The sequence below is a fragment of the Terrapene carolina genome, unplaced genomic scaffold (assembly GCF_002925995.2).
Source record: "Terrapene carolina triunguis isolate 2854851 unplaced genomic scaffold, T_m_triunguis-2.0 Scaffold85, whole genome shotgun sequence".
NCBI classification, from domain to species: domain Eukaryota; kingdom Metazoa; phylum Chordata; order Testudines; family Emydidae; genus Terrapene; species Terrapene triunguis.
The window spans coordinates 56,807,848-56,821,534 of NW_020664436.1; the positions used below are offsets into that span (position 1 = coordinate 56,807,848).

General features: G+C 44.4%; 1 protein-coding gene across 1 annotated transcript in view; it reads right to left on the bottom strand.

The window, feature by feature from the left end:
• RSPO3 (R-spondin 3) overlaps positions 1-13,687 on the bottom strand; it is an 87,235-nt gene that overhangs the window by 44,835 nt on the left and 28,713 nt on the right. The window contains exon 2 of the mRNA XM_026649829.2: positions 363-554. Within this exon, the coding sequence (XP_026505614.1) occupies positions 363-554 (192 nt within the window). The remainder of the gene's footprint in view (positions 1-362; positions 555-13,687) is intronic.

The window sequence follows — 13,687 nt, forward strand, 5'->3', positions numbered from 1 at the left end:
TGCAGTGGCCCATGTCTGCTGCTACAGCCATTGAGCTGTAGCTGTGGCACTGGTGGACTATACTGGTATCCTTTACCTTTGAATAAGGATGTAGGAGAGGAGTCCATCCCTAGTGCCTGGATAGGTCATCCATACAAAGATTTTTTTACTTAAGCTTTGCCCAGGTAATGTGAATGTCACTCTAAACTTCCACTTAGGTGAATATTAATTGTACCAGCATAAAAAGGCTGAACAAACTAAAGAATCTATCTATCTAGCTAATATTTAACTTCCTTGATTCATAGGGATACACAATATGAGGTTTAGTCTCATATCAGAAATAGAAAATATATAGGTACAGCATTGCTTTCCCCAGCACTTACTTGTACACTTATTTATTTCTGGATACCGCGTTCCAAAGTATCCACTTGGACATGAAGAAAGACATACTCCGATCTGTTTCATGCCAATCCTCTCCAGAACAAAAAAGAGTCTGGGTTTGCATGACAAGCATCCATTGTAGTCGGAACATGTGGCACACCCTCCTTGGCAACCCTGGCTCACATTGGGATGCACTGAAAAGACAAGTTATTTTAAAAAGGAGAAAAGAAGAGATTAGACAAGCCAGTGGTATGATGATGCTTTTGTACTCTGAGTGCTGTGTTAAAATCTTATGTGACAGCCTTCAAGGGCTGGTTCATTTTTGCTTCCATCTCTTATGATCTGACATTTTGTTTCAATGATATTCTTAGTTGCCTTCATACACATTAAAACGGGAAGCTCAGATGATATGTTCATATCTTGCAAGAATAACTAACAGTAAATTACATCTGAAATTGATTTTGTGGTACAGCAGCAACTTGGGGAATAATCAGGATTTTCCCTCAGTAGCAATGGCTTTACTGACCATGCTTGTGTAGGCCTTGTATGTGTTTGGACAGCGGAGCAAAAATAAATAGTTTTTGTGTGTTAACTTACTTGTGCTTTTTATTTCATTGTTAGATGATAAAAAACAACAACACTCTAGTCTGTAATTTCCTTTATTGTTTAAGTATCTTTTTTAATTGAATTCTGCTGTGTGGGAATGTGGCGGTGTTAGATCTGATGCAAAATTGCCTTGATAAGCAGACACAAAGAACCATCCTGCTCACTTTCATTTTTACACTGGAATGTTCACTCTGGCATGTTTAATTTCTAGCAATTACAACCTGATGTTCGGACTTAACTGTGACATTTAGACTACTCGCATCCCAGCATGGAACAGAGGTAGGAGTTCTACTCCACTTTCAATTGTATCATTCTATTTCTTCAGGAAAAAGAGAGAAAAACTGTATTGCCTCTCACTATAGAGACATACACGTGTTTACTCTGCTTAAAAATATTTGGTTCTTGTGGTACTTACATGCACCAGTTGTTTTTAAAGTAGACAATAGAAAGATATTGTAACATACCTTTTCAGTAGTAGAGAGATGTCAGTGAAATATTTCTCAGTGTGATACGGGGTAACGGGGGGGTTGGGGGGGGGAAAGGGGGATGGGAACACGGCACTGTGCATCCTTCAACAGTTTAGAACAAGGGTCGGCAACCTTCAGCACGCGGCCCATCAGGTAATCCGCTGGCGGGCTGCGAGACATTTTGTTTATATTGACTGTCCGCAGGCATGGCCCCCTGCAGCTCCCAGTGGCCACAGTTTGCCGCAGGGATGTGCTGGCCGCCGCTTCTCGCAGCTTCCATTGGCCAGGAACGGCAAACCATGGCCACTGGGAGCTGCGGGGGGCCGTGCCTGCGGATGGTCAACATAAACCAAATGCCTCGCGGGCCGCCAGAGGATTACCCTGATGGGCCACGTGCTGAAGGTTGCCGACCCCTGCTTTAGAAGTACTTACATGTTTTCAAATTTTTTCTGAGGCACATACTTAAAATGGGATTCTACTCTGAAAAGTGACTATGCATAAAGAGGCCATTTTCAAAGGCAGGAACGGTCAAGTGATTAAGAAACTGAAATTGTTTTAAAACTATCCATGATTTTCCTTCACTGAACCCAACAAAGAGAAGAAAATGAAGCTGAGATATGAAATATTTGTCATCAAAGCTAATGTCTAAAATACATGAGCACTTCTGACAGGAAATATGTGTGAGCACTAGTGACAGGTAGATCTTTATGAATAAGTTCTCTTGACAGAGAAAGCCTTATGTGCAGCTCCACTTAGGGAAACCTATATGTGTGAACCCTTGTGACAGGGAAAAAGTTTTATTATGCAGAGATAATAATTTCTCCATAGTTAAGACAAGACCCATTAAAAGGCAATTTTTCAGCTCCCCACTAACTCCAAATATGAAAAATATGCATCGCCACTTCCTCATTTTTTCCCTCTTTCTCATATGTACCAGATACCTGTTACACAAGCAGCATGATAAAAGCATGCACAAGTAATCATATTGTTGTTAGCATGAAGAGACCCCAAGGGTTGGTCTACACTGAAAAGTTACATTGGCATGGCTAAAACTCTCAGGGCTGTGAAAACTCCACACCCCTCAGTGACATAGTTAAACCAACCTAATCCCCGGGGTAGACAGCGCTATGTCAAGAAAAGAATTCCGTCAACCTAACTACTGCCTCTCAGGGTTACATATAGCGATGGGAGACCCCTTCCTGTCGCTGTAGTAAGAGTCTACAGCAGCTGCAGCTGGGCCTCTGTGGCATTTAAGTGTAGACATAGCCTAAGGCTGTAACCCAGGCTGCTTTCTAATGTTGATTTTGAACCCTGATATAACTATACACAACAGAAAAACAAAGAAACCTTTCCTGCTTTAAAATATACAGTGTTAAATACCATTGAAAAGAAGATGCTTGGACATCTTTGAATAAACTAAGTCTTTTTTTTTTTAGTTTAAACACCTTAAAATGGATCCTTTTTGAATTTTATTGTCTTCCCTATAGCTACCTAATGACATTGCAAACTCAAAATTAGAAACATAGGTAGATTGTTATAATGGCTTATGTAAGAGGCAGTATTTAAGAGCAGGTTCAGTAAAATGTTTCAGAAATTAATATTACTTGAAAACTCAACACTATGCTCCGTCACGGAACCAGATGGAGAAAAGAAATGAAGGAGGGAGGCTATTTTTGTCATTGATCTCCAAACCAGTCTGGAATACTTTTTAAAACTAAATTGACACTATCAAAGCAACTCTTCATTGTGGGTAAGAGCTGAGATTACACAATTCGGACAGCTGTTCCTGGATCCTAACTTGAAATCACACCAAGAGATATGTAATACCGTAAATAATATAAAGATTGTGTATTTAAAATACTTACAAGTCAAAAATAACTGGATACAAACTGACCCAGGAACAAACTGGAACAAAAGGTTCAATTTCTCGATATATACAATTTTGATTGAAAAAGATGTTGATAAGAACACAACCCAGATGAGAAGCTGGGAGAGGGATTTGAACAAAGAAATTGATCTGCATGAGTGGATGTCTATATGGGAAAGGAGATATACATCTTCAATTTGTGTTGCTCATATAGATAATTTGTATAAATTACTGTATAGATGACATCTGATTCCAGTTAAGACCCGTCATATTTTACAAGGGTTGTGAGGAAAGGGGAACATACTTGCACATGTAGTGGTTGTCTCCAGGAATTAGACAGTTTTGGGAGGAAATTATTAGAGATTCATCTTATGAAAAAAAATGAGATCCCCTGTCCTACTGACTTAGTGCTCCAGTAAAGGATCTACCTTTTAAACAGAATGACAAATTCATTTATTTGTTATTGTTAGGAGCTACACTTTGTATTGCACGTTATTGGAAAAATGTGACTTCTCTTCCTGTGGAGCGGTGGTAGGGTAAAATATGAACTGTCCTTATGATGGAAAAGCTTTCATGCCAAGTACGTACACAAGAGAAGTGCCAAAAAGAGGCTCGGTATTTAGAAATTTGGTCACCCTGTTTAGCGTACTCAGAGGAGGAGAGCTCCCCAGCCAGCAAGCCAGAATCTTTATCCGGGTTCTTTGAATATTAACTAGGGTTACCATATTGCAGTCCTGGAAAAAGAGGACACTCCAAGGGGCCCCAGCCCCGCCCCAACTCCGCCCCTTCCCTGCCCCGGCCCCGCCCCAACTACACCCCTTCCCCAAAGTCCCCGCCCCAACTCCGCCCCCTCCCCTGAACGCTCCGCCTCCCTGCTCCTCCCCCTCCCCTGCTTCCCACGAATCAAATGTTCGCAGGAAGCCTGAAACAGGCAGGCAGGCAGGCAGCAGGTAAACTGGGGTGGCGGGGGGGGGTGGCGGGGCGCAAGGAGGCGCGGCCCAGTCCGGCCCCCCCGGCCGAGCGGCTCCCTCCGGCGGCCGGCCAAGAGGCTCTGGCCCCGGCGGCTCCGGCCCAGCTTGGGCCCTGGGGCGCCGGCCCCAGTTCCGGCCGAGTGGCTCTGGCCCGGCCCCAGCCCCGGCCCTAGCGACTCCAGCTCAGCTTGGCTTGGGCCCCGGGGCACCGGCCCCGGCCCCGGTCGAGCAGCTCCAGCCCGGCCCCGACCCTGGCCGAGCGGCGCCGGCCGGCAGCCGAGCATCCCCAGCCCTGGTCGCTCCGTCCCGGCTCGGCTCGGGCCCCGGTTCCGGCCGAGCGGCTCCAGCCGGCCGCTGGAGCACCCCCAGCCCCACCGGCCCTGGCTGAGCGGCGCCGGTCGGCGGCCGAGCACCCCCAGCCCTGGTCCCAGCAGCTCCGTCCCAGCTCGGCTCGGGCCCCGTTTCCAGCCGAGCGGCTCCGGCCCGGCCACCGGCCGAGCACCCCCAGCCCCAGTCCCAGCGGCTCCGGCCTGGCTCGGCTCGGGTCCCGGTTCTGGCCGAGCGGCGCCTGCCTGCGGCGGCATCTGAGCTCGCAGCCGCCTCCTCCCGGGCTCCGGCTGCTGCTGCGCTGGGGAGAGCGGCGGGAGCCAGGAAAGTTGGAGCCCGGGGAGGAGGCGGTCCCCTTACCATGCCTCCCTATTTTCCCAGACATGTCCCGCTTTTTGGAAATTCCTCCCGGACGGGGATTTGATGACCAAAAAGCCGGACATGTCCGAGAAAATCCGGATGTATGGTAACCCTATATTAACTGATCCTGAATGAGTAACAAGTTATGTTGGATATTAACATTTTATTGTAGCTTTGCCTTAATAAAAAGTTTGTTTTAAAACTAAACTAAAAGGACACTCCGAGTCCAGAATGTGGTAAAACTTGGTCTCTTCCTCTCCATTCACCTTACTCCCCTGCATGTGCTACCCTGGTCAGTGGCCTATGTGCGAAGGAGAAGCACACTGGGGTGGGGGGTGAGCAGACAGGAAGTTGGCAAAGCTTAGGCTCTGATACACCCCTTTTCCTCCAAAGCACTGACCAGTATAGCTGAGCTGGCATGGGAGCGGGGAAATAATCTACACTAGGTATAAAACTGGCAGAGATTACTTTTCCCCTGGAGCAACAGGATAACTAGGGACTAGACCCTTTAGTCACAATCTAGTTCCTGGTCTGCTCCTGGGACTGTGAAACTAAGCGCTGCCCCTTACTCTGCCTCTGTGGTAAAGCCGCAGTTGAATGCTTAGTGAGACCTCACACCATTACTTTTACGGGGACTGGTAGCTTTACTCCTCTTGTCCAGACAGGGTAACTGCAGCACAGCAGAGTGACTTGCCACAGGAAAGCTGGGAACAGAATCCTAATGTGGGACAACCTGATCACAATGCCATTGACACAAACATTGCTTCAAATCTCTGTCTGTAGTTAGGTCAGCTGTAAAAATGAGCAAATAATGCATAAGTGCTTTGGGAAGAGCTTCGAGATCTACAGGTGAAAAAGTGCTAGGTGAGTGCAAAGCATTCTTAGGAGCCACAATGTTCAGCTGTGGTGTCTTGGCTGAGAGGTGCTGTGGCCTAGTTGGTTAGGCACTGGCTGCAGAGCTAAGAGATTTGGATTTTAGCTTTGTAGACCAGTCCAAGAAATGTTCTCTTGTGAAACCACATGGCATCTGGTGCAATCTAATTCATTCCAAAGGCAAAACAGACAACAATAAAAAGAAAGAAAGAAAGAAAGAAAACCCACACTCCTCAGAGTTATCTTTACGAGCCAGAATAAAAGTAATCCAGGGCAGAGACAGGGGTGTATCCACTAGAGGCAGGAGCATGCTCTCATCTCCCCTTCAGTCTGAACACGGGTTAGTTTGACCCTTTACTAAAATCCTGCACCCTCAAGGAAGGAACACAGGATGAAATATCCACCATAGAGATTCAAATTCTGCCTCAAGCCCACCAGCTTGTGTATTGAGGCAGAATCTGGCCCTCCGTTTTTTATTTTCTGAAACTTCAGCCACAACAAACCAGAGAAGAAACTGAACTGCTTGTGAACTATTCAGCTTCTCTTCTTAGTTTAGAGCCTTTTTGCCTTGGAGGGCCTTTTTAGTGCAAGATGTTTGTTCAGATGATAATTTTGAGTATCATTAGCAAATAAAATCACTAGGATTTCCCTTTTTCATAGTATTTTCCAAAGCTGTACTCTGGAAACAGTGAGTTGAAATCTGCCTATTAAAAATAGAGAGTTAAGAACAAGAAATTATTTAATCCTAATTTTAAATGATATGTGGAGATTTCAACAATGTGCAGCAACTAAAACTTGAAAAACAAAAAGATTTTTAAACTAGACAGACAATATTTGCAAATAAAATTTTACATCTTGCCCATAATTTGATTTGCCATTTGATTTTATAGATATATGGAATCTAGCAAAAAAACATGATTAGATAGATAGATAGATAGAATTTGGGTGGGAGTGCGGCCTAGTGATTAGAACAAAAGGCCAGAAGTTAGAATTTCTGTATTCTTTTCCTGTTCTCTGAGTTGATTTGGAATGTAGCCTGGGACAAATCAGTTAGTCTCTCTGCCCTTCAGTTTACTGAGCCTATCACCTTCAACTCCAAGATGTAAACGTAGAGGCCAGCTCCTAAAATGGACATGCTATAGAAGTGAGTCCCAATCCCCACTAGGGAGACATGGTTACTCATGGCTTCCTGGACCAATAATCTCTCATGTGAGGCAAATGTTAAATTTGATCAGCCACAAGTGATCCAAAATGGACTAGATCCCCCATCAAGTCATAAAGCTAGAGGATTCTGTAATCTGGAATGCTCCATGTAGCTCTTCTCTGGAGAAGCTATGAGCTTCATATAAACCAAACCTCATACTTGACCACATCTGGGGAAACCCTAGTAACTCTTACTTGGAAAGGAAATGTAGTCACAAAAATAGAATAGTTATGTCTGGAGGTCCCCTTGTTCAAGATAAACTCTCTCCTTCCTCTCCACAATCCACAAGCAATTGAAGATTTCCTCCTAAAGAGGATGGTATAGGAGGTGTCTGTTCCTCAGAGTCAAAGGACTTGCTTGACTTTAGTCTTACTTCAGAACATTGCTGCCTACCATTGTGCAAAGCATAAGGTGAACAGTCTCAAGACTACTAAAATAGTTTCACAAAGAGATCCCAAAAGGATGGAAAAAAATCTCCTCAGATACCTGTCTGGCTTGACATAGCATTTCCTCCCCTGAGAGATACTCTGCATCTGAAGGCAAAGAAACCAATCGCTTTTGCACATCAAGTGTCAGCCGGTCCAAAGAGCAACAGAAATCTAAGTATGGGATTGGACCGCAGCCTCAAAAAGTATCCATGACCATTTTATAGCAGTATCAACCAACAAGCAGGCCTTTATCACACATGGCCAAGAATTCACTGGGGAATGCCTCGGCATTATTAAACACGTCTGGCACAGTGAGCCTGATCATTAGATACTCTGGCTGCCAGAAACATTCCCCCTCAATTTGGTTAGAAACAGGATCAACAGACTGTAAAACCTCACCAGGGGGTGCAGAGAGTTTAATTCTATTGACTAGCATCTTCAGCACAGCAGAAATAACCCCCGAATCAGCCACAGGAACCACAAACGGCTCACTCTCATTCCAGGGAGTTTTGTAAATAAACTGAAAAATTCTTTGCATGGAGACGGAATGAAAGTTGTTATTTTCCCATACACTCTGCATATCTCCATCAAAATTCAGGGATATGGGAAAGTCAGGCAGTGCAGGGGCTGAAGTAGATCAACAAGGTAAAGCTACATTACTAGATTAAGTAAAAGGTTGTTCTGACAACAGAAAACCCAGGTCAAAAACCATCTTCCCTACATAAAGCAGTAATATTAGAAAAGTCCTTCAAAGCACCCACAGATCTCATTGTCATAGGTAGCTGTATTTGTATCCAAATCCCTATCTGACCCCTATCCCTCAAGAGAAGAGGCCCATAAATCTTTCCTGAGCATAACAGACTGCAGCTGGTCTATTACCTCCCCTTATTTCTAGACAAGATGGTCTATAATATAAAAGGTGGTGTGGAATTTATAAGCTATTATAATAAGGAAGACCCAGCAATTGCATGACAAATGTCACCACCAGCCAAAATTCAGCCAGTTCATGTCTCTCAGCTACTAGTAAGGAAAGTGTTCATGCTAAGCGAGGTAAAAAAGATGAAGGGAAAAATGTATGCAATGTATTTGTAGCCGTGTTGGTCCTAGGATACTAGAGAAACATGGTGGATGAGATAATATCTTTTATTGGACCAACTTTTGTTGGTGAGAGAGACAAGCTTCCAAGCTTACACAGAGCCCTTCCTCAGAGCGGGGAAAAATTTAACTCTTGGAAGGCAGTCATTTTGGTGCCTGTCTATTCTGAGGGTGTCCCTTTAATGGCCTAATCCTGCAAGATGAAGATCCCCAATCACCCTTACACAGTTCAAAGGTGCTAGGGTGACCAGATGTCCCAATTTTATAGGGACAGTCCCGATTTCGGGGTCTTTTTCTTATATAGGCTCCTATTACCCTCCACCCCCTGTCCCGATTTTTCACACTTGCTGTCTGGTCACCCTAAAAGGTGCACATATAAAACGCAAAATGGACCACAGAATGCCATTTGGAGAGGTGTCCCCCATCAACCCTCCTTCTTTCCCAGACAAAAGAGAAGGTTTATTTACCTCCTCTATGCCTAAACATACTGTATATACAGGGCCAGCTCCAGGCACCAGCGCAGCAAGCAGGTGCCTGGGGCGGCCAACGGAAAGAGGCAGCACGTCCGGCTCTGCGGCGGCAATTTGGTGGCGGGTCCCTCAGTCCCTCTCGGAGGGAAGGACCAGCCGCCGAATTGCCGCTGAAGAATGAATCGGCAGCGGTAGAGCTGCCGCCGAAGTGCCGCCGACCGCGGCTTTTTTTTTTTTTTTTTTCCGCTTGGGGCGGAAAAAACGCTGGAGCCGTCCCTGTGTATATATACTCAAGACTGAATGTTTTTCTAGAAGATATGTGCTATTTCAAACAGGAATTCATACAGGGAAATCCTATGGCCTGTGTTATACAGGAGTTGATCACAATGGTTCCTTCTGGCCTTAAAACCTCTGAATCATAAATACACTGTTGGATTCTCTATGTGCTACTAACATTATGCCCGGTATTAAAGACTGCAATTCTGAGAAAGTACCTTTAAGTCAGTGGGGTTGCACAGGTAGAAATGAAAGCAGAGCCTGGTCCCAGAGCTCTGTTCTCTTGTCTGTGACTTTACCCCACTAGAGACTTTTATTGTTGAGTATTGAAGAGATGCTCATTTACTTGCAAGCTGTACAAGGATCACTCGGCTCAGACTGTCAACATTACACAATTACAGTAGCATTTGAAAGTTTCCCACATGGTCTTTTGAGACCAGAGCTTTTCTCTCTCCGTTTGTTTCAGAAACCACAGAAAGAACAGCAGGAAATAACAGATTTTTCTTGACATGCTGGGGAATAGTGAGAAGGGCATAAACAGCAAGAACCCATAGCCCCATATAAAAATTATGATTTTCTACCACCTTGCTTGCAATGTTAAAAAAATTAATGGGTCATGTAGCCAGCCAGCCCACTGTTTTGGCTTTACTCAACCAGTGTGTTTTCTATCAATAATCTCTTCCCAATCCTGTGTGTAAATTCTGATAGGTGGCATGGATCAAATGTTTAAAGTGAATGGAATAGTGTTTTCTTGTGCAATAATATCTTTACAGGAGTAACATCCTTATAGGATATAGGTAAAAACATCTGTATATTTTCCATACATTATCTAATTGTATACTATATTGTATAATAACTATCAGGAGTATGGCTCAGTTAGTAGCACTCTCATCTTTGAAGTAGAAGATTATGGTTATGGGTTAAATCCATATCTCACTCACACCAATGTAAATCAAAATCTATTGTTTCTTCAATGGAGTTATCCTGGATTTACCACAGTATATATTAAATCAGAATCTACCCCATGAGTACATCAACCTTTGAACTTCTATGCCAGGAGTGCGGGGTGGCCAAACTTACTGGCCATCCGAGCTGCATACCACAATCTTCAGAAGTTCAGGAGCTGGGACACTTCTACTGGGGGCAGGGGCTCGGGGCTTCAGCCCTGTAGGAGGCGCCTGATGGGGCTTGAAGCTTCAGCCATGCTCCTGCTGAAGCTGCAAGCCCTGAGCCCCACCTCCCCACAGGGCTGAAGCCCCGATCCCCCCCTCCCCGCTGGGCAGAAGCCCCTACCCCACCACCCTGCTGCAAAGCATAGGTCCCAAGCTCCCACACCTTCCTTTGGTAGATGAAGAAAGGGTGGGAGCATGGAGGTAATGGTAAAAGAGCCACATGTGGCTCGCGAGCCATAGTTTGGCCACCCCTGTTCTATGCAATGCTGGTAGTGTAATTCTAAGGGATACTGTATTATTAGAGGTACTGTTAAACTGAGTTCCTTTCTGTCTCAGGGGCAATTAAGAGCTCATCAAACTTTTCTAAAAGACATGGGGAACACTCTAATTGTTGAGTCAACATTCCATCTTCCAGTGAATAAGTTCTAGTGACCAAGATTCAATTTGAGATGTTCAATTTTATGAACTTTATGATAATATGAATGTCTCAATCCCCAATTAATTCATAAAAGAGGGGTTCTACTGTATTGTTGGACATAAGCAATGTAATGGCTGCTTCACTTTTTACACAATCACATCTCTACTAGTCACTACACATATAGTATCTCATATTGGCTCCTCACATTCCACATCTAGATTAAGCTCCAGGCCCTCACTTTCAAGGGTCTGAGCAAATCTATCCTAGCATAGAACTCTGATTTCATCTCTTCATATTCTGCCATTTGCTCTGCCTACTCGTCTCAAATACCTACTCTCTTTGTATCAAAGACTGGATGTTCTTCCAAAAGAAATATTCTCTAGTTCAGACAGGAATTCATTTAGGGAAATCCTATGCCCAGTATTATACAGGAGGTCAGACTAGATTATCGCAGTGGTTCCCTTCTGGCCTTAGAACCTGTGAATCTCATATTCTCTTCTCTGTGACTTCTATGTTGCCCCTTACAGTACTGTACAAGCAAAATTTTCTTGCTTCCTGGTCTGGCAGGAACCCACCCTTTCCTCGTTCAGATCACTCCTCAACATACATTTTTCCATGAAGCCAATCATAGGGTTTGTCCCCCATCCAGAGGTGTGGGGTTCATTATTTTTAAAATATGAACCCCACACACACATCCCACTGAAGCTCTACGTAATGTACCTACCTTCTGGTCTTGTGCTTGATTGTTGTTCATTCTGAGCTTGATCCAGTGCTCATGGCATCTAACTGTAAGACTCCCATTGACTTCAATGGGGCCAGAATTTCACCCTTTTTTAAAAATCAGCCATTTTAAAGTAGCCAGTGGTTTCCAATACAAGTGTTTGACTTTAAATACCAACTCCATTAGCTAATCAATTTTGCTAGGTTTTAGTTATATGATGAATATGATTTAAATAATTTTCGTACTCATCTTAAATGTACTCAGTTCTGTTTTTCCAAATGTCTTGATCTTTTCGTGAAGCAAATATGTTTGGCATTCACTTTGGGACTAGTTCCATCACTCTTTGTGCACTATCTCTTGCCTTTGAGGTACCTGCCCTTCCCTCTCTCTCTCCCATTCAGACATATACCTCTCTACATGAGAAGTATCAGGGGGTAGCCATGTTAGTCTGTATCCACAAAAACAACAAGGAGTCCGGTGGCACCTTAAAGACTAACAGATTTATTTGGGCATAAGCTATCATAGGTAAAAAACCTCACTTCTTCAGATGCATGGAGTGAAAATTACAGATGCAGGCATTATATAATGACACATGAAGAGAAGGGAGTACCTCACAAGTGGAGAACCAGTGTTGACAGGGCCAATTCAATCTGGGTGGATGTAGTGCACTCCGAATAATAGATGAGGAGGTGTCAATTCCAGGAGAGGCAAAACTGCTTTTGTAATGAGCCAGCCACTCCCAGGCCCTATTCAAGCCCAAATTAATGGTGTTAAATTTGCAAATGAATTTTAGTTCTGCTGTTTCTCTTTGAAGTCTGTTTCTGAAGTTTGTTTGTTCAAGTATAGCTACTTTTAAATCTGTTATAGAATGTCCAGGGAGATTGAAATGTTTTCCTACTGGCTTTTGTATGTTACTATTCCTGATGTCCGATTTGTGTCCATTTATTCTTTTACGTAGAGACTGTCCGGTTTGGCCAATGTACATGGCAGAGGGGCATTGCTGGCACATGATGGCATATATAACATTAGTAGATGTGCAGGTGAATGATCCCTTGATGGTGTGGCTGATGTGGTTAGGTCCTCTGATGGTGTCGCCAGAGTAGATATGGAGACAGAGTAGGCAACGAGGTTTGCTACAGGGATTGGTTCCTGGGTTAGTGTTTCTGTGGTGTGGTGTGTAGTTGCTGGTGAGTATTTGCTTCAAGTTGGGGGGCTGTCTGTAAGTGAGGACTGGCCTGCCTCCCAAGGTCTGTGAGAGTGAGGGATCATTTTCCAGGATAGGTTGTAGATCATTGATGATGTGTTGGAGAGGTTTTAGCTGGGGGCTGTACGCGATGTCCAGTGGTGTTCTGTTATTTTCCTTGTTGGGCCTGTCCTGTAGTAGGTGATTTCTGGGTACCCGTCTCGCTCTGTCAATCTGTTTCCTCACTTCCCCAGGTGGGTATTGTAGTTTTAAGAATGCTTGATAAAGATCTTGTAGGTGTTTGTCTCTATCTGAGGGATTAGAGCAAGTGCGGTTGTATCTTAGGGCTTGGCTGTAGACAACGGATCGTGTGATGTGTCCTGGATGGAAGCTGGAGGCATGTAGGTAAGTATAGCAGGCAGTAGGTTTCCGGTATAGGGTGGTGTTTATGTGACCATCACTTATTTGCACTGTAGTGTCCAGGAAGTGGATCTCTTGTGTGGACTGGTCCAGGCTGAGGTTGATGGTGGGGTGGAAATTGTTGAAATCCAGGTGGAATTCTTCAAGGGCCTCCTTTCCATGGGTCCATATGATGAAGATGTCATCAATGTAGCGCAAGTAGAGGAGGGGCGCTAGGGGACGAGAGCTGAGGAAGCGTTGTTCTAAGTCAGCCATAAAAATGTTGGCATACTGAGGGGCCATGCGGGTACCCATAGCAGTGCCACTGACTTGAAGGTATAAGTTGTCCCCAAATCTGAAATGGTTGTGAGTGAGGACAAAGTCACAAAGCTCAGCCACCAGGAGTGCTGTGGTCTCATCAGGGATACTGTTCTTGACAGCTTGTAGTCCATCCTCATGTGGAATATTGGTGTAAAGAGCTTCTGAAGAA